General features: G+C 45.0%; 2 protein-coding genes across 7 annotated transcripts in view; one reads left to right on the plus strand and one right to left on the minus strand.

Moving 5' to 3' along the window:
- RBKS (ribokinase) overlaps positions 1-24,472 on the plus strand; it is a 100,178-nt gene that overhangs the window by 57,124 nt on the left and 18,582 nt on the right. The window contains exon 8 of one of the 5 annotated variants that reach the window (XM_053201070.1): positions 20,588-23,847. The exons of the other annotated variants lie outside the window; for them this stretch is intronic. Coding sequence (XP_053057045.1) covers positions 20,588-20,803 — 216 coding nt within the window. The 3' untranslated portion in view covers positions 20,804-23,847. Of the gene's footprint in view, positions 1-20,587; positions 23,848-24,472 lie in introns of those variants that run through there. 5 annotated transcript variants of the gene reach the window in all.
- Positions 1-24,472, minus strand: part of MRPL33 (mitochondrial ribosomal protein L33) — an 88,692-nt gene that overhangs the window by 35,390 nt on the left and 28,830 nt on the right. The gene's annotated exons all lie outside the window — the stretch shown is intronic.

The raw sequence follows: 24,472 nt of genomic DNA on the forward strand, positions 1-24,472 counted from the left end.
AAATAACTTCTGAATGGATAGACACTTGATGCCAAGGAAATGATCTGCATTGCCTTCTCATCCAGGCCCTGGAGCCTCTTTAAGTCTAGATATTTCACTACACATTTTTGACAGGCTTTTTTCCCCTTAATCTTTCTAAAGAAACAATCTCTCTCAAAAATATGTTAGTTTATACAGTTTCCTTTGGAAATCACAGAATAAATGTCAAAGCTGCATTTTTCTGTTCCTCACTCAAATGCATAGCCTATCTTCAGAGAAGGTTTACTCAGCATCAGGTTTTCTTTCTGAATGTGTCTGCTTACATGTCTTAAACACTTCAAGCCTTATTCCCACAATTAACAATAGGTTGAATGATCTAGACTTTGGCCTTGCCACAGCTCTTGGTCTCTATTAATCGATGACCTGAAGGAGTTGTAAAAGGGGCCAGGCCATAGGTGATACTTCATGTTTAGGTACTTAATAGTTCACATACTTCACCATTCCTGTACCTCCGGTTTGAAACACACCTGAGTGGAATGGCTCCTGGGGGGAGGAGGAACATAGGTAACACAGTCCTTTGGACTGAAGCATGTCCCCTCTAAAATTCATTTGCTGAAGTAAGGAGGTAATTGGGGCTGAACGAGGTCATAAGGATGGAGCCTAGATCCCATAGGATTAATGTTCTTTTAGGAAAAGACACCAGAGAGCTCGCTGTCTATCTGTGTCTGCTCAGAGGTTAGAGCACACAGCAAGATGGTGGCATCCTGGGGAAAAACTGAGAGCTTTCCCCCTAAGGTCAGGTACAAGACAGGGATGTCCACTCTCGCCACTGTTATTCAACATAGTATCAGAAGTCTTAGCCTCAGCCATCAGACAACGCAAAGAAATAAAAGGCATCCAAATCAGCCAGGAGGAAGTCAAACTTTCACTCTTCACAGATGACATGATACTCTATATGGAAAACCCAAAAGATTCCACCAAAAAACTGCTAGCACTGATTCATGAATTCGGCAAAGTTGTAGGATATACAATCAATGCACAGAAATCGGTTGCATTCCTATACGCCAACAATGAAGCAATAGAAAGAGAAATCAAGGAATCGGTCCCATTTACAATTGCACCAAAACCCATAAAATACCTAGGAGTAAATCTAACCAAAGAGGTCAAAAATCTATACACTGAAAACTATAGAAAGTTTATGAAAGAAATTGAAGAAGACACAAAAAATGGAAAAAGATTCCATGCTCCTGGATAGGAAGAATAAATATTCTTAAAATGTCGATACCACCCAAAGCAATCTACATATCCAGTGCGATCCCTATCAAAATAACACCAGCATTCTTCACAGACCTAGAACAAACAATCCTAAAATTTGTATGGAATCAGAAAAGACCCCAAATAGCCAAAGCAATCCTGAAAAAGAAAACCAAAGCAGGAGGCATCACAATTGCAGACTTCAAGCTGTATTACAAAGCTGTAATCATCAAAACAGTATGGTACTGGCACAAAAACAGACACTCAGATCAATGGAACAGAATAGAGAACCCAGAAATGGACCCACAGACGTATGGCCAACTAATCTTTGACAAAGCAGGAAACAATATCCAGTGGAATAAAGACAGTCTTTTCAGCAAGTGGTGCTGGGAAAACTGGACAGCGACATGCAGAAAAATGAACCTGGACCACTTTCTTACACTATACACAAAAATAAACTCAAAGTAGATGAAAGACCTAAATGTAAGACAGGAAGCCATCAAAATCCTAGAGCAGAAAGCAGGCAAAAACCTCTTTGTCCTTGGCTGCAGCAACCTCTTACTCAACACGTCTCCAGAGACAAAGGAAATAAAAGCAGAAATGAACTATTGGGACCTCATCAAAATAAAAAGCTTCTGCACAGTGAAGGAAACAATCAGCAAAACTAAAAGGCAACCAACAGAATGGGAGAAGATATTTGCAAGTGATATATCAGATATAGGGTTAGTATCCAAAGTCTATAAAGAACTTACCAGACTCAACACCCAAAAAACAAATAATCCAGTGAAGAAATGGGCAAAAGACAGGAATAGACACTTCTCCAAAGAAGACATCCAGATGGCCAACCGACACGTGAAAACATGCTCCACATCACTCATCATCAGGGAAATACAAATCAAAACCACAATGAGATACCACCTCACACCTGTCAGAATGGCTAACGTGAACAACTCAGGCAGCAACAGATGTTGGCGAGGATGCGGAGAAAGAGGATCTCTTTTGCATTGCTGGTGAGAATGCAAACTGGTGCAGCCACTCTGGAAAAACAGGATGGAGGTTCCTCAAAAAATTAAAAATAGAACTACCCTGCGACCCAGCAACTGTACCACTAGGCATTTATCCAAGGGATACGGGTGTGCTGTGTCAAAGGGACACATGCACCCCCATGTTTATAGCAGCACTATCAACAATAGCCAAAGTATGGAAAGAGCGCAAATGTCCATCGATGGATGGATGAACAGATAAAGAAGATGTGGTATATGTATACAATGGAGTATGACTCGGCAGTCAAAAAGAATGAAATCTTGCCATTTGCAACTATGTGGATGGAACTGGAGGGTATTATGCTAAGTGAAATTAGTCAGAGAAAGACAAAAATCCTATGACTTCCCTCATAGGAGGACTTTAACAGACAAAACAGATGAACATAAGGGAAGGGAAGCAAAAATAATATAAAAACAGGGAGGGGGACAAAACATAAGAGACTCTTAAATATGGAGAACAAACAGAGGGTTACTAGCGGGGTTGTGGGAGGGGGGATGGGCTAAATGGGTAAGGGACACTAAGGAATCTACTCCTGAAATCATTGTTGCACTATATGCTAACTTGGATGTAAATTTTAAAAATTAATTTTAAAAAATTAAAAGAAAAAAAGATGGTGGCACCCTGCAAGCCAAGGAGAAGAAGCCTCAGAATGAAACCTACCTTGTGAGCACCTTGATCTTGGACTTCCAGCCTCCAGAACTGTGAGAAGTAAATTTCTGTTGTTCAAGCCACTCAGCCTGTGGCTTTTTTTGTACAGTGGCCCAAGCAGGACTAACAGGAAAGCAAATGAATGTACTTCAGAAGTGATCTAAAGCAAAAACTGAAAAGTCAGCTGTTTTGTGAGGAGGAAATAATCTGAATTGAACTAACAGGATCATCCTAAATCACCCTCTTGGTGAAAAACATCTTGAGTGTTTTGCTTATGGTTCAACTGTAATAATCGGTCCCAGTGGGTAAGTCCAGATGATGTCTTGAGCTCAGACCCTAATCTAGCCAGTAACTAGCAGGCTGCTTTGGGCAAAGGACTCATTATGTTTGGGCTCAGGTTGTGAGTCCAAACATGACATGTCTGGGGTGGGTGATCTCTGAGGTATCTTAGACCTCTGACATTCCATGATTCTTACAGATTCTTGGGAACATGAGGATTCTTAGGCTAATCTGGAATGCCAGGCACCACGCTGTGCTGGGCTTTGTGCTGGACTCCATATGCTCAGAACAACCCTGCAAGACAAGGTTAATGCCCATTTTAGACAGGAGGAAAGTAATGCTCCCAAAGGCAAACAGCCTGCCTGGTCATACAGCTGGTAAGTTGGCAGAGCCAGGAACTGCTTGCCAGTCTGTCTGTCCGACTCTAACATCCACGTACTCTCTACTGCACCCCTCTTCCTCTTGATTTTGTGGCAGTCTGCCTAGTCTTCAGTCCCTCCTAGTTGACCTTCCAGCACTGACTTTCCTTGTCACTTGTTAAGATACAGGCTTCTGTAATCACTCCATTCCTCTAGATGTTCGGGAGCTACCAGATCCTGCAAAGGCACTGCTGCATACGGTGCAGCCTCACTTAAATGCAGTAACCCAGGGGCGCCTGGGTGGCTCAGTCGGTTGAGCATCTGACTTTGGCTCAGGTCATGATCTCACGGTTCGTGGGTTCCAGCCCACGTCAGGCTCTATGCTGACAGCTCTCTCAGAGCCTGGAGGCTGCTTCAGATTGTATGTCTCCTTCTCTCTCTGCCCCCCGCCCCTCCTCTCTCTTTCCTCTCTCTCTCTCTTCTCTCTCTCTCTCTCTCTCTCTCTCTCTCTCTCTCTCTCTCAAAAATAAATAAATAAATAAATGTAAAAAAGTTTTTAAACGCAGTAACCCATGTATGGCTCTAAGAACAGTTCCTGGCGCACGTGAGCACTCAGTACCTTTTAGTGCTCATTAGTAGGTCCCCATGTGTCTGTTCATTGAACCTGGATCACGTATGCGCCAGGTGCTTGCATCACTCTCCAGTACACAGAGTGGACATAACCTTGGCTCTGTACGTTACTGAAAAGAAACCCAAGTGCCACTGCCATTCAGTTCCAGCATCTTCCTGTACAATACAAAGAGCTGGACTGCACGGCTAGTAGTGTGTGGCAGGATCATCCTGTCCAGATTGCAAAGTTTTGGGCACAGATAGATCACTTCCATTCATTCTTGTCATTGAATGACTAACTCTGAAGGAGAGGTGCACCACTCCCAGTGAGTATAACCAAATCATCTTTCCGTGAGGCTTCTTTAAATAGAGGCCTGAACTGCTAACTAGAGAGGCTAGGGAAAATAGAGTTCCTCTTTTTTAACATTCCCAAACTAGCTCTCTAGTTTAAGGAAAGACAAAAACACTCCTTCCCTGCCTAGCAAACTCCTATCCATCCTCAAGGTCCAGCTCAGAGAGTTCTTCTTGGGAAATCCCAGTGCTTACTATATGCTTGGCACATAATAACAGGCCTTCCTGAAAAAACGAAAGAGTTCTAGTTCCTTGTGGGAAAGTAAGTAGTGTGTGTATTAGGGCCGCTTGGTCTCACTGAGCCACTGAGTGTTCTCAGGGGACTAGAGGATCGACAGGATTCCTTATAGTCCTTAAGTTCTACCTTGAATATGTCAAGGGAAAGAATAAATCTCAGACACAAATGCTCTTTTCTAATGTTATGAAAACAAAGTACCCAGGTGCCCATTTTAAAACCTATCTTTAGATTATTTTACCCGCAGAAAGGCCAGGCCAAAAAAAAATGAAGTTACAGAAGTACATGGCATCTCTGAAATCAGCATCATAGAATACAGAAAACCCAGGTGAGGCTCCAAAATACCCATCTTAATCTTAGGAATGATATCAATAAATGGGCATGATATCTGAACCACTCTGCCAACTCTGGCTGCCAGAAAAGATGAAAATGAAAAAAAAAAAAGTTGACTGGATATGAAGAAAGGACAGAGGACAAGATAATTGCTAAAGACACTGATTGACAAGGCACAAGACATCCGTCACGCCTGGGGGGTCCATATTAGCTCTATTACATTACTTCCATATCAGCAGATCACCTCATTTACTGGCTAATCAGGCAGAATTAAATATTTTAAATTCTCTTTCTTAATCCTGCATGGGATCCGTTGAAAACACAGGGCTCTAAAAATCTAATTGTAACTGCTTACCAGAAATGTCATCTTCACTTGGAGGAACTGAACCAGGGCCAACTACGAGGCTGTCTTTTCCATTTTCCTAAAGTACTGTCCCACCTGTCCCACGGCTGGACCTGGACACGCATGCACATGTGCCTAGTGCCAGACATCTTAGGGGCTCCCGAGCAGGAAGCTGGGATCCCTGGCCCTGCTTCAGAACTCAAATACAGCCAGAGGTTGAAAAGAGCAATGGTAGTGGAGAACAGGGGCACGGAGGTGGAAGGAAGATGTAGAGGAAAAAATAATGTTAAAACATCAGCAAAAGTCAAGAGAGCAAACTCTAAATCTAGATGTAGAGTGTTCTGTGGGCCTCGATGCTCCCTGACTGAAAGGACAGGAGACAGTCCCTGTCCCGGTAGGAAGGGGCAATTTCAGGGTGTATAAGCTTGCTTATCCAGCCACAAGGAAGACTTCTCGAGTCCTACCCCTACCCTCCACTTCTCCCCGCTCCTGGAGAGCAGCGTGGTGTCTTGTGTCCTTGATAGCAGGGTGATAACTTGGCTGGGAGGTGGCAGTCAGGACTACACCATAGTGCTTCTAAAGTGGCTTCCAGTATGTGAAGATGTTGCTTGGGTAGACCTGACATTGTGAGGAGGTGAAGAAACCATCTGGAGCCAAGCTGTAGAGCCCAGTGAGTTGGAGCCGTGCCCAGCGCCCTCAGTGCCCATCACTGCTGAGAGAGGTGAACAAGGAAATGAAGAAGGTGTGTGTGGTTCATAGCTTGCTAAACACCTGTCTGCCTTCATGTGAAAACATGTGTGTGGTGTAGTTTAACGGTGTGGATACTTAGTGTATTTTCAGTGCTGAGGACGTATGCTCTGTGTGAATAAATTGTTGGTGGCATGAATGTCATGCATGCATGTGCGTGTCAGCAAAATGTACTGCAGTGGGACAGAAGGTAAAGGCATGATTCATCATTCACACTTTCCTCCTTTTAAAACTACAGGAGGGCTCTATACTGTGGTACATCCCTACAAATGCGATGTGATTTGGGGATAGAGGGCGTCCAGAGGTTAGGTGAATCACATCTCCCCTGAAAGAGTCTCTGAAAACTGAAAATTGTATATCCTTTTCTTTCCCTGGTCAAAACAAATGAAAATTAGAGAAAGAAAGATCATGGTTATATTTGCTAAGTGACTTCCCGTGACTGTCCTGTTCCCTGTTAAGAAAACTGTCTTCCTCTCCTTAGTCTGCTTTAGCATGTGGGTATCTAATTGTGTGGATTCAGTTGTATGTGAAATATAATTTGCATCAAATACATTTACTAACTTCCCTCAGTCATCCCAAGGCCAGTCAGATTGCCTGCCGCCCTCCCTTCCTTCCTTCTTTGTAAATTGTGAAATATTTCAATTATACTGAAAAGTATAGAGAGCCGGATAATTTGTTATTTTGCTATTTTTGCTTCAGGTGGTTTTTAAGAGGTAAAAACGTTAGAAACACAGTGTGACCTCTTTGCTTTCAGATGCTTAGTGCTATGAAGATGCAACCTATATCAGGACCTAGCTTTTAAAAACACATTTGAACAGAAAAACAGTAGGATTTTGTAAGAACTTTTCTTGGTCTTTGCCATTCTGCAGTTTTACTACAATGAGCCCAGATCTGAATTTATTCTTATGTATTTTTTTTTTACTTTTTTAATTTATTTTGAGAGAGAGAGAGAGAAAGAGTGAGCAGGGGAGGGACGGAGAGAGAAGGAGAAAGAGAATCCCAAGCAGGCTCTGCACTGTCAGCACAGAGCCTGATGTGGGGCTTGTATCCAAGAATGGTGAGATCATGACCTCAGCTGAAATCAAAAGTCAGACACTTAACCAACTGAACCACCCAGGTGCCCCTATTCTTATTTATAGTGCTCATGACTCTGTTTTTCCTGAAGCTTTTTGGGGGGGCTGGGAGGGACTCTAATGCTCTATTTTTTTCTTCAAGTTTTTATTTAAATTCAAGTTAGTTAGGAAGAACAAAGATTGTTAAAATGCCAATACTACCCAAAGCAATCTACATATTCAATGCAATCCCTATCAAAATAACACCAGCATTCTTCACAGACCTAGAACAAACAATCCTAAAATTTGTATGGAATCAGAAAAGACCCCAAATAGCCAAAACAATCCTGAAAAAGAAAACCAAAGCAGGAGGCATGACAATCACAGACTTCAAGTTGTATTACAAAGCTGTAATCATCAAAACAGTATGGTACTGGCACAAAAACAGACACTCAGATCAATGGAACAGAATAGAGAACCCAGAAATGGACCCACAGACGTATGGCCAACTAATCTTTGACAAAGCAGGAAACAATATCCAGTGGAAAAGAGTGGAATAAAGACAGTCTCTTCAGCAAGTGGTGCTGGGAAAACTGGACAGTGACATGCAGAAAAATGAACCTGGACCACTTTCTTACACTATACACAAAAATAAACTCAAAGTAGATGAAAGACCTAATTAAATGTAAGACAGGAAGCCATCAAAATCCTAGAGGAGAAAGCAAGCAAAAACCTCTTTGTCCTTGGCTGCAGCAACCTCTTACTCAACACGTCTCCAGAGGCAAGGGAAATAAAAGCAGAAATGAACTAACCTCATCAAAATAAAAAGCTTCTGCACAGCGAAGGAAACAATCAGCAAAACTAAAAGGCAACCAACAGAATGGGAGAAGATATTTGCAAATGACATATCAGATATAGGGTTAGTATCCAAGGTCTATAAAGAACTTATCAAACTCAACACCCAAAAAACAAATAATCCAGTGAAGAAATGGGCAAAAGACAGGAATAGACACTTCTCCAAGGAAGACATCCAGATGGCCAACCGACACGTGAAAACATGCTCCACATCACTCATCATCAGGGAAATACAAATCGAAACCACAATGAGATACCACCTCACACCTGTCAGAATGGCTAACATGAACAACTCAGGCAACAACAGATGTTGGCGAGGATGTGGAGAAAGAGGATCTCTTTTGCATTGCTGGTGAGAATGCAAACTGGTGCAGCCACTCTGGAAAGCAGTATGGAGGTTCCTCAAAAAATTAAGAATACAACTACCCTACGACCCAGCAACTGCACCACTAGGTATTTATCCAAGGGATACGGGTGTGCTGTTTCAAAGGGGCACATGCACCCCAATGTTTATAGCAATACTATTGACAATAGCCAAAGTATGGAAAGAGCCCAAATATCCATTGATGGATGAATGGATAAAGATGTGTACATATATGTACACACAGACACACACACAATGGAGTATTAGCAATCAAAAAGAATGAAATCTTGCCATTCACAGCTACGTGGATGGAACTAGAGGGTATGATGCTAAGCGAAATTAGTCAGAGAAAGATATATGACTTCACTCATATGAGGACTTTAAGACACAACAGATGAACATAAAGGAAGGGAAGCAAAAATAATATAAAAACAAGGAGGGGGACAAAACATAAGAGACTCTTAAATATGGAGAACAAACAGAGGGTTACTGGAGGGATCGTGGGAGGGGGATGGGCTAAATGGGTAAGGGGCACTAAGGAATCTACTCCTGAAATCACTGTTGTACCATATGCTTAGATGTAAATTTAAAAAATAAGTTAAATAATTTTTTAAAAGCACATGAGACTAGTCTCACATTTTAAAAGTTAAATAGCTTTATATCCCGTCCTTAAAGTACATCAATAAAACTTTTGTATTAAAAATAAAATTAAAATAAAATAAAATAAAATAAATTCAAGTTAGTTAACGTGCAGTGTAATATTAGTTTCAGGTGTAGAATTTAGTGACTCATTACTTAATATACAACACCAGTGTTCATCACAACAGGTGGACTCCTTAATCCCCATCACCTATTTTTAATGTTTGTTTATTTTTGACAGAGAGAGAGAGAGAGAGAGAGACAGAGCATGAGTGGGGGAGGGGCAGAGAGAGAGAGGGAGACACAGAATCCGAAGCAGGCTCCAGGCTCTGAGCTGTCAGCACAGAGCCCAACGTGGGGCTCGAACTCACAGATGGCGAGATCATGACCTGAGCCGAAGTCGGATGCTCAACCGACTGAGCCACGTGGGCACCCCTCCCCATCACCTATTTAACCCATTCCCCCACCTACCTCCCCTCTGGTAACCATGTTCTCTGTAGTTAAGAATCTGTTTCCTGGTTTGCCTCTCTCTCTTTTCTCCCCCCATACGGTCATCTGTTTTGTTTCTTGAGTGGAACTATACGGTAGTTGTCTTTCTCTGATTGACTTATTTCGCTTACCATAGTACACTGCAGTTCTATCCAGGTCATTGCAAATGGCAATATTTCACTATTTTTATGGCTGAGTAATAGTCCATTGTATATATACATCACATCTTTATCCATTCATCACTTGGGCTGTTTCCATAATTGGGCTGTTGTTAACAATGCTGCTATAAATATAAACATCAGTATTTGTGTTTCTCATCAATTCTGAAAAATTCTTAACCATTCTCTCTGTCATTATTGCCTCCCCTCCACGTCCTCAATCCCCTCATTCTAGAACCCCTATAAGGTATATATTTGACCTTCTCTTTTCTATTCTTCGTGTCTTTTAAAATTGCTAGGGAGAGATGCCTGGAATCCGGAGACTTCCTGTCACCTTATTCTTGTTCCAATGTTGATGAAACAAAAGTGACCTCTAGAACAGAAAACACAGTCCTTAAACACAGAAAGTCACTGTCCTTTAAGAAACAGAAACGATCCCTGTGGGAAGTTCTGGCAAAAGGAGGTGAGGAGCACCCCACTGAGCATACGTTTATTCAGCACACTGTATTTTAATTTTCTGCATGCTAAACAGCAGTTGTGCACTGGTATAATAGGGACACTCATGTAATAAGATAGTCCCTGGTGGGGCGCCTGGGTGGTTCAGTCAGTTGGCCAGCCCACTCTCGGTTTGAGTCACAATCCCCCAGTTGTGAGATTGAGCCCTGGGTCAGGCTCCGAGCTGAACATGGAACCTGCTGGGGATTCTTTCTCTCCCTCTGCCCCTCCCCCACTTGTGCACGTGTGCTCTCTCTCAAAATAAATAAACTTATTCTTTTTTAATTTTTTTTTAACGTTTCTTTCTTTTTGAGACAGAGAGCGACAGAGCATGAACAGGGGAGGGGCAGAGAGAGAGGGAGACATAGAATCGGAAGCAGGCTCCAGCCTCTGAGCCATCAGCCCAGAGCCCGACGCGGGGCTCGAACTCACGGATTGCGAGATCGTGACCTGAGCTGAAGTCAGACGCTTAACCGACTGAGCCACCCAGGTGCCCCAAAATAAATAAACTTAAAAGACAGTCCCTGGCCACAAAGAGCTTAAGTCTGGAAGAGTCTGTAACTCACGTTCAGAATGAGGAGTACCATGATGGGGAGGCCCCTGTCACCTTATTCTTGTTCCAGCGTCAATGAAAAAACAGGTGTGGTGGGAGAGCAGATGAGGAGCCCACCTGGCCTGAGGGGCCCGTAACCCTGCTTTTGAGAGGGCAAGGGAGGGCGAGCTACAGGATAAGTCAGCTTGGGGAATGGTCACCCAGGCAGAGGCAGCAGCTCATGAAAGGTGCAGGACTAAGAGAGTATATCAGGTTTGTGCCTCTAATTTAAGTAGTTCTGTGTGGAGTTTATGATACAAGGAAGAACAGAACAGGATGAGGTGTGGCTCTAACAGGGACAGGCTGTGAAGGGCTTCATTTGCCACAACTGGAAATCTGCATGTTCTCCTGAGGGCAATGGGGAGCCACTGAAGAGTTTAAGCAGGAATAGATTTTATCAGATTTGTACTCTATTAAAAAATTTAAATGCCTCCTTATAAAGACTAAATTAGAGATTACAATACCAGAGGCAGGGAGAACCACCCAAAGACTGTTGTCTTGATCTATCTAGTAACAAATTATGGCAGCCTGGACTAGGGAGGTGGCAGTGGGGATACTGAGAGGGAGTTTAGGAACTCAAGAATTCAGAGGATAGAATGGTAGTTCATTTCCTTTAAAATAAAAGGGTGGGGGGACCAAGTAAGATGCTTAGTTCATGGTCAACACCACTAGATCATTCTATCAGTCGTGGTGGTTGTCAGCATTTTGGGGGCCTTGACTCACCTAAGGAGTAAGACCTACTCCCATTAGAAACAATCCACATCAGGGGCGCCTGGGTGGCTCAGTCAGTTAAGCATCCAACTTCAACTCAGGTCGTGAACTCACGGCTCGTGGATTCAAGCCCCACGTCGGGCTCTGTGTTGACAGCTCAGAACCTGGAGCCTGCCTCGGATTCTGTGTCTCCCTCTCTCTCTGTTCCTCCCCTACTTGCTCTCTCAAAAATAAATAAAGACTAAAAAAAAATTTTTTTAAGGAAACAATCCATATCATCGGTGATTCTCTGCAGATAGCACAGGAAGATGCCTGTGTCGTTTACAGAAAATCAAATGAAATGCTCAGGTGATCCCTATACGCCCTTCCATTGGGCATGTCTGGCTGCCTGCCACCCCCATTTCGGGGAAATCACTGATCTGTGCAACAGAGTAGCATTTGGAGTAGAAATGTATCCTTCATTTAAAGTAAATAGCATGTGAAGGAAACTCTTTTGCAACACAATGCTAGTTGAGATATCTCCCCTACCATCTGTGCCTGAGACACTAGCTTTCTGCAGGTGCAAACACAGCCTTCACATAACTACACACTGCCCCCCTGATGAAGTGACAAATCAGCCAGTATGTGATGAATATGGTTGTGGAGACAAAGCAGGTATTCGGGCCCAGGCGTACAGGTTGTTGTGAATCATCCACACCAGCCTTCAGCAGTGAGATTCCCAGAAAGTGGAATGAAGTTCCACCCTTCATTCTCCCAGTGTACAACCGACCCAAGACCCAAGAGTGAACCAGCAACTCGTAAGGAACCAGAAACGTTATAAATAACCCAGAGAACCCTTTTATAACAGCAACTGCCTACGGATTCTGTGGCCTAACAGCTCAAGCAAAAAAGGATATAAATACGATATTGTGCAATGACTAACTACTCAAAATTTTGTGCATCAGCAGAAGTGGAACCTGTGGTTGGTGCTAATATTATCAGATGTCTTTGCTGTTTAATAATCTGGGAGCTCTATACTATTCAGCGTGCAATTTTCCCAGAGAACAATGATTTTATTTCAAGTACCTCTCACCGAAATGAAAAAGCAGCTGCTAGAAGATGAACATTTGGCAGAAGATGTTCTAGCATAATCTTTTGTGAGAGACTAAATCCTATTGGATTAACTGTTTTCTGTCTAGAAGAGCGGAGTCACAAAGAAAAAGGATTGCGGAGCACAGAAGGCAAGGCCAGCCTTTAGAACCCAGTGAATCACTAACAGACAGTTTAGTTCTAAGTGCCATTTACTCATCAATATACAAAGTTATTTATACAAAGCTTCCATTAATATTGCCCGAAGAATGGGCCTTTTTTATTCCAGTTTTAGCTCATGCTCGGGATTCTACTTCTCTTTCATTAATCCTTTCCAATAATGGAATTCTTTAAATTATAGAATAAATTAAGCCACCACAGACATTTTGGCCAGAAGGGTTTTTTTTTGTTTTGTTTTGTTTTGTTTTTACCAGTTGCAAGTCTCCACAGGCCATTCTCTGTGGCCAGCCGGACAGAAGAACAGTGAGGGCTGTGACTCAGCAGCACCTGCTGACCACATGCTGGCCCTGCCCCTGAACCTGAAGAGGGGCAAGGGCAGCCATTGGCTCCCTGCACTCGTGGCCCACCCACTCCAGGTTGCCACAGCAGGGCCACATCCCAGGTTCACAACAGACCCTCACATGTTCTTCAGGCTGGCCAACCACTGGTCAAACTAGGCTGTTCTAGAGAGGAAGTGACTTCATGCCGAGGCTACTTGGCACAGCCAGTTTTAGCCAAAGAGTATTAAGACCGAGCTGTTTTCATGTGACCATACTGATTCAAGAATATTAAGCTATTAAAATTAAACATAAAATGCTCCTTTTTTCTAAACTATCGAGCAGTGTACAAAACAAAGACCTTCACTTTATCCCCAATTCCCATTCCTGGGCTGGAATGTGTGATGGGTAAAAATTAAAACTGGAGACTTACCTGAGATGGCTGAGGATTGTTTTTCAGGTAGAGCCCAGGTTTGGGCTGAGAGTGGCATGGGGTGGCAGAAAGGGTGTGGGGTCAGGGATGTCTGTTGCGTATGTTACTTGGTAATATGAGACAGTGTGTCTGCATGTTTCATATAGTCATTTTGATGCAAGTGCTAACTCAGAATGGCTTCATCAAAATGCCCCATTTCAATACTGGTATGACTGGCCAGCCCAGAACCCTCACAAACCAGAAGCTGAGAGTGGACACTGAGTCAGGCCCCAGTTGAAACCAACAAATGACCTCTTCAATGTGGACCAATTGATGACTTGGACCAGGAGCCATTTATCACCAAAAGTGGAGTCCACGGTGCTGACCTCTGAGGTTGAACACCACAACCGTGGACACTCATGTGAGCGAAACACACGGCATCAGGCTGGTGGTTTATTTTGCCTTCAACTCAATTTTAGATCAAATAGAAGTGATACAGTTATTATGATCATCCGTCCTCTTAGAAATGGCTACCAAATACTTGTAGGGTATGAATTAATGAAGAATCTGGAAGTCCTGGGATGAAGGTTGATAGTTTTTCTTGTTCTCTAGTAGTTGAATTTTTTTTAATGTTTATTTATTTTTAATAGAGACAGAGAGAGAGAGAGAGAGAGAGAGAGAGCAAGGGAAGGGCAGAGAGAGGAAGACACAGAATCCAAAGCAGGCTCCAGGCTCTGAGCTGTCAGCACAGAGCCCAATGCGGAACTCGAACTCACCAACCGTGAGATCACGACCTGAGCCAAAGTCGGATGCTTAAACCACTGAGCCACCCAGACACCCCACTAGTAGATGAATTTTAATATATTGAAATTTGAAACACTGGTGTCATTTTCAAATACCACTTACAGCGAGATGCTGCCTTGAACATATATCAGCCTCACCTTACTTTGGTTTTGTGCTCAACCCCCGATTGATCCCTCTCTGTCTTCATCCATCTAAAATAAAGACGGCTTTAGCCCCATAAACCTCATTCCAGATGGAAATGCATAATTCAAGAGAAATACTGATGTCAAAGAAGAGAAGGCACACCAATTTGTGTCAGCAGTTGCTGTAAATTAAAGAGTACAAGGAGAGTTTAATGTAATGTAGAATTGAAAATAAAATTAGAATGAGTATTTAGGCAGTCCTCCGCCTCTTTTCTTTTCCCCTTCTGTGACACGAAGGATTGACTCTCAGCTTAAATACCTAATGTAGTTCATTCTTCTTTCCTGCTAGAATTTTCTTTCCCCATAAAATGTTGCATGCTTATCTTTGGCATCCAAAATTAGATCTTTTCACCTTTTTCCATTCTAATCTGGACAGAACAGCCAGGCTAGGAAGAGTCCAAGCTTTCCCCTCATCATCCACACCCATCATGCTTTTGGCCTAGAAAGGACCCCCGCTTTACCAGCCTGACTAGTCAGCTGCTGTAAATAGCTATTAATTCTCTCCTAATACTGATTCTCCCTAATGTGGGTGTCACCTCCATGGTTTCTTTACTTTTTCTAAAGCTGGGAAATAAGAGAGTACATCTCATACATGTACTACTGTGCATGAGAAAAATTCTTTAGCACACATGTGAAAGAGTGAAATCCCCTTTAAAGTAGTAATATTAAAAGGCTTCATATTGGAATGCCTGGGTGGTTCAGTCGGTTAAGCATCCAACTCCTGATTTCAGCTCAGGTCATGATTTCACAGTTCATGGGTTCAAGCCCCACATCAGGCTCCACACTGATAGCATGGAGCCTGCTTGGGATACCCTCTCTCCCTCTCTCTCTGCCCCTCCCTCGCTCACTCTCTCTCTCAAAAATAAGTAAGCTTAAAAAAAAAATCTAAGTAACAAGCTTCACGTTTAGTTCAACCAAACTGCCATTATGTAGCACCTTTCTCTTTATTCGAATTTCCCTCAGAACTGGTGGTGGTCTTTCCCGCTGTCCACCGTTCTTGGCCAGTGGCAGAGTTCCCCAGCTTGGTCTCCACTGTGGTCACAACACTTGTTTTTGAATGATTCACCTTTTCCAGAAATAAATTCCTTAGGATAGTGGTTCTCAAAGTGCATCCCTGGACTAGCTACATCACCATCACCTGGGAGAGTCATCCGGGCCCTACCTCAGATTTAATGGAACCAAAACTTTGGGGGTAAGCCCAGCAATCTGCGTTTTGACAAGCCCCCCAGGTAATTCTTATGCTCGCTCTGGTTTGAGAACCACTGACATAGAAGATGAAATATTGCCTCCACTGAGGGTATTCAAAGATGTGCTGCAGATTTGTAAAGTACTCCAAAGAGAAGCTTTCAAAATCTTTTTGAGCGAAGTTAGAGTACATGGATGGCCTCTCCAGAGGATTGCTTCAACAGACCCTGGCCTTCAACTGAAGCATCCACTTCTGCCACCAAGCCATTTGACCTTGACCAAGTTCTCACACTTGGTTTCTCATCTGGAAAATGAAAGACCCATCCTACCTATGTCACAGGATTGTAATGAGATTCAAATGAATCACATCTGCAAACATGCTCTGTAATGCATGTCCATGACAGAACTATGAAAAAGTGAAAGTCATTGTCATTCTGCAGACAGGATTCTGGTAATATGAGCATTATACCAGGGCAAAGACTTGGAAAAAGTTCTAATTTCCTTGGCCAGATCCACCTTTTTTCCTACATAATGACTGATTCGTCGTCTTGGTGGATGTGTCTCAGATTCTGCCAACTCAGCCTAGCAGTTTATCTGGTGCTAAGAGAGGAAAACCACTGCCCGATAAATGGCTGCAAGGTCTAGAAAAATATATCCATTTTCAGACACGCTGTTTTCTATGGAAAGCTTTGTGATGATTGGTAAGGACAGACTCTGTACATAGGCACTGAAGCTCTCATGACTGGAACTTGTCACATACTGGCAGTGGAAGGGTCTGTACTAAAACCACCCATTTTGGCCCTATGCAAGGGAGTCATGACCTTCAAGAAGGAAGCTAAGTGTCCATTGCCACATGGTAATCATTGGAGAGAGGACCAAAAAGAAACTTCCTCAAGCAAACCAAACCTATAGAAACCATGAGTTAAAAACCCGACCAGTCAACGTGCCTGTGCTGGAGACAGTGTAGACGGATTTTACCTTAGAGATTAGCCTTTACAAACACCTTCACCGTAGGAATTCTTTAATGGCAAGCTCCTGGTATATTTATTATTTCACTTGGAATCTTTACTGACTGTTCGGTGAACATATCTGGACAGGAAAGAAGCTAAATCTGTTGCCTCGGTGCCCATTGGGAATGTAGTTTTAGTAACACAGGGCAGTTCTCAGTAGGCCAATGTCAGCTTCACTTTTCACACAAAATCAAGAGATTAGGTATGACTCTAATTGGTTAAATGTGACGAAATTATTGTCTGATTAGAATAAGCTGTTGGTTAATTATGGAATTAGAATATGAAATGACTTTGCTCAAAAACATGTGCCTATTTAACAAATCTATAGAGACAAAAGTAAATCAGTGGTTCCTAAGCCTGGAGTTTTTCAGGAAGGTAGGAAGTGTGGTTGTCAGTGGGTAGGAGGTTTCTTTTAGGGGGGACAAAAATTTCTACCATTAGACTGTGGTGATGGTTGTTCAACACTGTGACTATATTAAAGAACACTGAATTGTATACTTTAAGTGGGCAGATTATATAGTACATGAATTATATCTCAAGCTATTTTGGCAGGGGCACCTGGCTGGCGCAGTCAGTGGAGTATGCAACTCTTAGTCCCAGGGTTGTGAGTTTGAGCCCCATGTTGGGCCTATAGTTGACTTAAAAAAAAAAAAAAAAAGCTTTTGCTTTTTTTTTTTTTTTAAATCAAATAGCTAATAAAGTGTAGAGCTGGGAAAACACTGTGCCTATTTGAGAGGCAGGAACAAAAATCACATCAGTACTTTGCTGCATGCAGTTTCGTACTTGATTAATCGGAAATAATAATCATTTGAAATATATTAAGGCAGGAAATATTTACTTTTTCTTTTAATCACACTGTGTTTTAAAATCTGACTACTCTCAGCCTAATAATTGAAATTTAAATGTAATAAACGAAGAGAGCTAATAGTTGAAGCCACGGTCATGGATGTTTCTGACATAATGATTTGTCCATGTTCCCTACAGGTTTATTTAGAATAAAAATCAGCAGCCCTTACACAATAGTGATAAGAAAACTAGATTCTCATTGTCCATCATGATGCTCCTAAGCTGATCTGGTTAGGGCAGCCAGAAGGTTGAGGTTGGAAAGGATGTGATCTCATCCTTCTGATGTCAATATGTACTGATAAGAGAAAATAGGGATATTCAGATTTGAGCTGTGAAACGGGGCTCTTGTGTAAGCAGCATCCTATCTCGTGGTATGTTTATCAGACTCGCTCTTGCCTGCCTAGGAGAGAACCTTTGCACTTTCCTGCCTTGGGAAGATAGGCCAGGCAACCCTGGTTCTAATCTCCTTGTGAAGTCCTCAGTCCGGGAGTCGGGGCTTGCCCATCCATGGCTCACTGGTGGCCATGGAGACTTGACTGAGGCCAGCAGGAGAGGAGCTGGCTGGGAGATGCAGGGGTTTCTGGCTCAGCAGAAAGAAGGCAGGGAGCTACCAACACCTGCCTCGTGCGCCAGGGAACTTGGAGATCGCTGGTCAGGGCTTCTTAATGCACCAGAAGATCCTGGTCAGGCCACTGGCAGTTCTTTGGAACAACAGGCCCTACTTCAGGGTTTCTCAACTTTCTTTTCTTTAAAAGGAGCCTTTTAAGATTTTTTTTTTCCTATTTGTCATCTCCCCCTGTGAAATTTTAGTACCACAGATACTCTCTCTTTCTAGATAGATACGTTTCCATACTGTGCCTTTGGAGAACCACGTATCATTGTACTATGTCAAAAAAATTTTTCACCACAACCCCTCCCCACCATGCAAGCAGGAATTTCCCCCCTGTCGGGAGATACTGCCCCAGTTGAGAATGCACGCCCCGAATGGAGTGAAGGGTCTAGGCAGGCCTCTCTCTTTCTGTTCACACCTTGAGTGGTGAGGGCAGTCACATAGGGAAGATGGATTAGGTGACCCAGCGTCCGTCACTAAGCAGGATGGGCCCCGACTGCAGACTCCAGCACAGCCAGAGGAACATACTCCAGGGTGGTCCCCGCACCGTCTGTTCGGCCTGCCTGCCATCCTCCAGGCTCTGCCGCCACCTCCCCCTCCCGGGCAGCAGCCCTCGGCCCAGCGGCTGGCTCGGCCGTGAGGGAAAACATGGCCCTCCCTCAGAGTGGCAGTGCGGGCAATGTGCGCAGCTTTCCCCGCCAACAGGTCAGCCTCTTCCCGTGCTGTTCTCCAGCCCCTCCCAGCTGCAGGCCACTCACACAAGCCTCACTCGTCGCTCTCCCTGTGTTCCTTCGGCTCAAAGGAAAGCATAAGATTTACCAGGTTTCCCCAGTCTTACACTGACTAGAGGGACCTTTATACTCTTCACTGTACATTTCTTTAATCTCCTACTCACAGCCTCTTTAGAGGTCTCATAAAGCATCTCCCTGCCCCCACAGAGGAATGGCTGTCCCAGGCCCCAGCACATACAGGAGGTCACTTCTAGAACTCTCTGGAGCCTGGCCTCCCTTGTCATTAAGCGCTCCAGGACACTGGCTTCTGTCTGTTTCTGGCTGAGAGAGCATTCCTGAAAATAAAGCCAGTCACAGCATAAACTCCTTCCCCTACGACCCTTAGGGACATGCCCTAGGATCACGACCCTCTTTGTTCCTTAGAACCCTTGTCTGGTCCCTCCTGACCTAGGTCATGGGCTTTGATTTCCAAAAACGTTCACAAATGAAGGGGCCTCTGAGATGATACCATCTAGTGCATCCCACTCTTGTTGGGCACCTGCTCTCCTCCAGGCTCTGTACTGGGCCTTTTCACGTACGTTATCTAATTCAGTGTTTACAGGAGCCCTATGGGGTAGGTTCCCATTTTACAGATAGACACAGAGAGGTTGAGTCACTTGCCAGAGTGGTGAAATCAGGACTTAATCAGGCCCATCTGGTTCCAAACCATTTACTGCATTGTCCCAGCTGAGAAAGCATGTTCCCAGTTGAGAAAAACATTTTTCCCAGCTGTGGCCAGAGGGGCTCCACTATAGGTATAAAAATAGTGGATTTACCATATTTAAAAGATGACACACAGCTAATAAAAAGGCGAGAAGGCAGGATTTAAAATCAGGTTTGTTTGTTCCCTCCGTGCTGCTTCCTGGAGGGTCATGACACTGTGCCTCCTGCCAGTGCACGATGAGCCCTTTCAGGAGAAAGAATGACGCCTGCTTCCCGGGCCCAACCAGATGTTCATGCCTCAACCTCCTGCAGACAGGAACGTGGCAGAAGCCCCATTCTTAGAACCTGGCAGCAAGAGCAGAGCAAGACTTGCCGCCAGGCTAGCCCGAGGGGGAGCCACCTCAGCTTTGGCGCAGCCCTGTCTGTGTGGGGGAGGAAGGTGACAGGAACCCTGGTGGGTTTACACGGTTCTCCCTCCCCTTCCTGAACCCTTTGCAGTATTCTGTTTTTGTGAAGAAACAGTGCATTGACTTGGGAGTTAGTCATGGTTCATCCCATTTGCCTTTTCCCTGGCCTCTCAAACCACAAGCCTGGCTGAGGAATTTGGGTCCACAGTGTGGGCTTTGAATAGCTTTGTGTAGGGAGAGGTTTTGCAAAGAAAGGAAAGTGGTATCTACTTGTCAGATGGAATGTGTTAAGACATCAAGGAGGAATGTGAGGGTTTTAACTGTTAGGGTCCCTCAGCAGTTTGGGTGATGAGTCATCCAGCGTGGGTACGGATTCCTAACAAATGAAGCCTCGTGATGACATCATTGTTGCAAGATTGTCTGGGATCTGTTGGAGCCGCCTGACAAGTTTGTACCTTGGGGATTTTCATCACATGGGGTTTTTTCCCAACCACACTTAATAGCCGTCATGCCTTCTAACTCGTCCACTTTTCTATCAACTAGAATTTGGCAAACCAGGACTTTCACAAGTCTGTCTCATTGTCATCCCTCCTACAGGGCATTCTTGGGACAGTGTGTGTTCCTCGCCTGATCACTCAGCACCCGCCCTCCAGACAGTCCTCCATTCGGTCAACACGTTTTTCAGCGGTGAACCCGCATTGTGCTGGTCTGAGGGGATGGAGGTTTGAGGGGATGAAGACTAAGGAGGAGGGCAGGAGCATGCAGGAGGAAAACACAGGGCTGTATATGTGGTGCCAGTCAGTAACTACGTGATGACTAAGTTAATACCTTGTCGGAGTCTTAGAAGATGAGTAGGAGTTAATCTAGGGAAGAGTCCAAGTGAGATATTTCCATGAATGAAGACCAAAGATGCCAAAGGTGAACAGGAAAGTGTAAGACGTGAAACCGGGCAAGTGTGCTAGAGAACCTCACGTGCCATGCTGAAGAGCTGAAATTTTATCCTAAGAAAGATGAGAAACATTCCAAGGACTACAGCAGTGTGGAGGCTGGGTTGGAAGGGGCCGGACTGGAGGCAGGGAGACTAGTCAGGGAGTCGTGTGGTCCTCTAGAGGTGATGGGAGCAGGAAGTAGGATGATGGGAGGAGAGGGTGGAGATGAGAGGATAGACTTGAGAAACATCTAGGATTTAAATTTGGCAACCTGTGACTTATTATATGGGAGGAGACATGCAGAAGACCCCCAAACTGGCAGTGCGGAAAAGACAAGAAGGGGCCTGTGTTCCGGCAGAGGTGTGAGCGCAGTTTGGGCCTGTTGAGTTAGAGTTGCCTGCAGGGGACTGAGGCTGGCTAAGCAGACTCAAGGGTAGTTAGATATGCGAATCTGGAGACGGAGGAGGATGCGCTAAAGGTACTGACTTAGGACTCGTCGCGATCATAGCAGTTGAAACTAACCACACAGCAGTAGAGGCACCCTGGAAATTGTGGGGAATGAGAGGGATGGCGGGCCGGGGACAGAAGGCAAGGGAACACCAATATTGTTAGTGCAGGAGAAGGAAAAGGGCCCCATGACAGAGACAAGGGAGGGTCAGAGAGACACGGAACCCAGGAGGATCCCTTGCCACTCTGTGCTTCTCCCCCTCCTAAACCTTCCACGGAAGCCCTACGGCTGCCATTCCTCCTAAATAAGCTCCTTTACATCCTTGACTCCCATTCGGCCTTTGCAGGTGAAAGCTGCTCCTGATCCCAAAGCCCGTTGGCCGCAGCTTCCAGCCTTCCCTCCTCGACCCTCCTGTAGAGAGTCCTGCATCGTCAAGGCCCATGCACTTTACTTACGATGCCTGGACCTCCTTTCCTGATCATTCCGTTCATCTCCATCACCATTCTTCCCTCCACCCCATCCTACAGTCATCCTATCAGATGACTCCAGTGCCATGAGGATGCCCTCACTTCCAGTGACTCTTCACCTCCACGCCAGCCTCCCACCTCCACGAGACTCCCAGGAAATGGCTAATACCTGCCCCACTCCCATTATGTGGGAATAAGCCTCACGTCCCACGCTCTGACCACAACCAGCTCCCTCACCTCTTCTCCTGCCCTTGTTCTCACTGTCCTCCTAGTTCCCTCTGTTTTCTTCTGACCTGCTGACTCCCTCCTGACCTCCCCTCCTTCCTTAGCCAGGTTAGACTATCTGGTTGTTCATCTGAGATGGTCTTTCCTGAAATTCTTTCCCCCACACCTGCCCAGGGCAACTCAAGGTCCCATTCTCTTACCGGCTCCTGCCCCAAGAACACTGAGGAAAGTGGGATCCTAGACAGAGGGACGTCATTCGAGATTCACCGTCTCCACTCTCCCCTCCCTGTCATTCTTCACTGCAGTAGAAAACCTAAGCCTTCCCGTGGGGAAATAGGAAAATTCAAGCAGTAGCCAAAAGCCCAATCTCTCTCTCCCAAAATAGCTTCCGCACCTGCTCTGTTGCTGGATGTCCACACAGATGTCCTTGGAACAACTCCTGACTGCCCTTTACCACCTTTATTTTTCCCTTGGGCAAGTTATTTAACCTCCTTGAATCCGAGTTTCCTCAGTTTTCAAATAAGGACCCTCCAGTGTCACTGCCAACCTCCATGGCACTTTGTGCAAATTAGAAGGTGCCCCTTTGGCCAGGCACACAGCTTGATGAGCAGAGCACGGCCTGTGGACCCATGGTCGCCCCCTCACCTGGACGCCCTTGTGTAGTGCCACCTTGCATCACCATACACTGCAGCCCCAACCACGCCTACCTCTCTACAGGCTCTGGTGAAAGAAAGGCAATGATTCGCACAGCGCACAGCCAAGAGCCTGACTGAGCAGAACTTGGGACAAAGGAGCTAACGTTGACCACCTGGACGTGGCTCAACATGCGGGTGTGCTCTGCTGTGGTGGCACCATCCGCCACTTTCAGGCACTTCTGCCAGCTCCATGAGCTGGAGCTATCAGCCCGCCCCCATCTCTCGTCAAGAGAGCAGAGCCCTGGGGCCCCGGGGTGCTCAGTCAGTTGAGAGTCCGACTCTTGATTCCAGCTCAGGTCCTGATCTCAGGGTTCGTGAATCGGAGCCCTGCATCAGGCTCTGCGCTGGCAGCGAGAATTCTCTCTCCCTCTCTCTCTGCCCCTCCTCCACTCTCTCACTCACTCTCTCTCAAAATAAGTAAACATTAAAGAAAAGAGAGAGAGAGGGAGTGCAGGGCCCTCAGAGACTGGATGGGAGCTGGTAGGTGAGGGAACAGACCCTTGGTCATAGCCAAGGGCTCCAGGTGGGCAAGGGGCAGTGGGAGGGAAGAGAGAGTTGGGACAGTCAGACAGAGAGGATGGTCTGAAGGGGAGCAGAAGGGAAATGAGCAGCAACCTCCTGAAGGCAACAGCGCCTCAGGCACTAGGGGCAAAGGCTGTCCACCCCAACCCCACACCCCAACTCTGGGATGCCGCCCTTGGCTCCCACCTCTCACTTGGGGACCTCTTACTAGCTGCTCAGGAGTGTCCTGCTACCTACCCCACCAGCCCCGCAGATTGCCTGGGCCCCTGCACCCGCCCACCCCACTGGAAGGTCGGGTGCGCCACAAGTCATGTCTGGCTCTCTTTTCACTGCACTGCCTCCATGGGTACCACAGACCAGGACTTCTCCAGACCCAGGAGTGCAAAGGCCCTCAGGAGAGCAGGAACCTCGGAATGCCACATCCATCCTGTAAGAGCAGCTCTTCAAGAGGAAATCGCTGCGAGAAGGCAACGAACGGTAGCCACCTGGGTATTTTTGTTGAAGAAAGACGAATTATGCCATGACCCCTTCTAGCACAAAAATAATTTTCAGTAAAAGGTTAAAACCGTCATGTTGTATCAATGAGAACTGTTCCATTATTCCAAGAATGATTGATTGGAAAGTACTTTACTTACAGGAAAATCAAAGTGATACAATGCAGCTTCCACTTTTAAAGTACTTTCCATTAAAAAAAAATCATACCAGTGTATAAAAATAGTTATACTGAAGATGTGAATCAACAGCCGAGGAATTTATTGGCACTTGAAAGCCTTGTGATATAAATAGATTCAACAATGAGAATGAATCTCAAATAACTCTGGGCTGTGGCAACCTAACCTCCATTTTCACTGACACGAAAGAAAGTCACATGTAGTTCAGTGAGTCATCTGGCCACCTTGGAAGAGATCACAGGAAAAGAACACAATGGAACTAGGTCCAACAGGCCAGGTCAACTCAAAGCACAGGGTGAGGCAGTGGGGGAGACGGAGGGGACAGCGATGTGGTCTCTGTCCTCAAAGAGTTTTCAGACTGCCCCAGACTGTGGGCCTATACACAAAACAGCCACCAGTACTGTGTCCTAAGAGAAGGACAAAGGAACAGGAGATAGTAGGGAGAGAGATTCTTTTGAACTTGGTGATTTCCTTCCTTCTCTCCCTGCCTCCACAAACGGTTACTCTGTGGTGTAACGGGAACAG

The sequence above is a fragment of the Acinonyx jubatus genome, chromosome A3 (genome assembly GCF_027475565.1).
Source record: "Acinonyx jubatus isolate Ajub_Pintada_27869175 chromosome A3, VMU_Ajub_asm_v1.0, whole genome shotgun sequence".
Classification (NCBI taxonomy): domain Eukaryota; kingdom Metazoa; phylum Chordata; class Mammalia; order Carnivora; family Felidae; genus Acinonyx; species Acinonyx jubatus.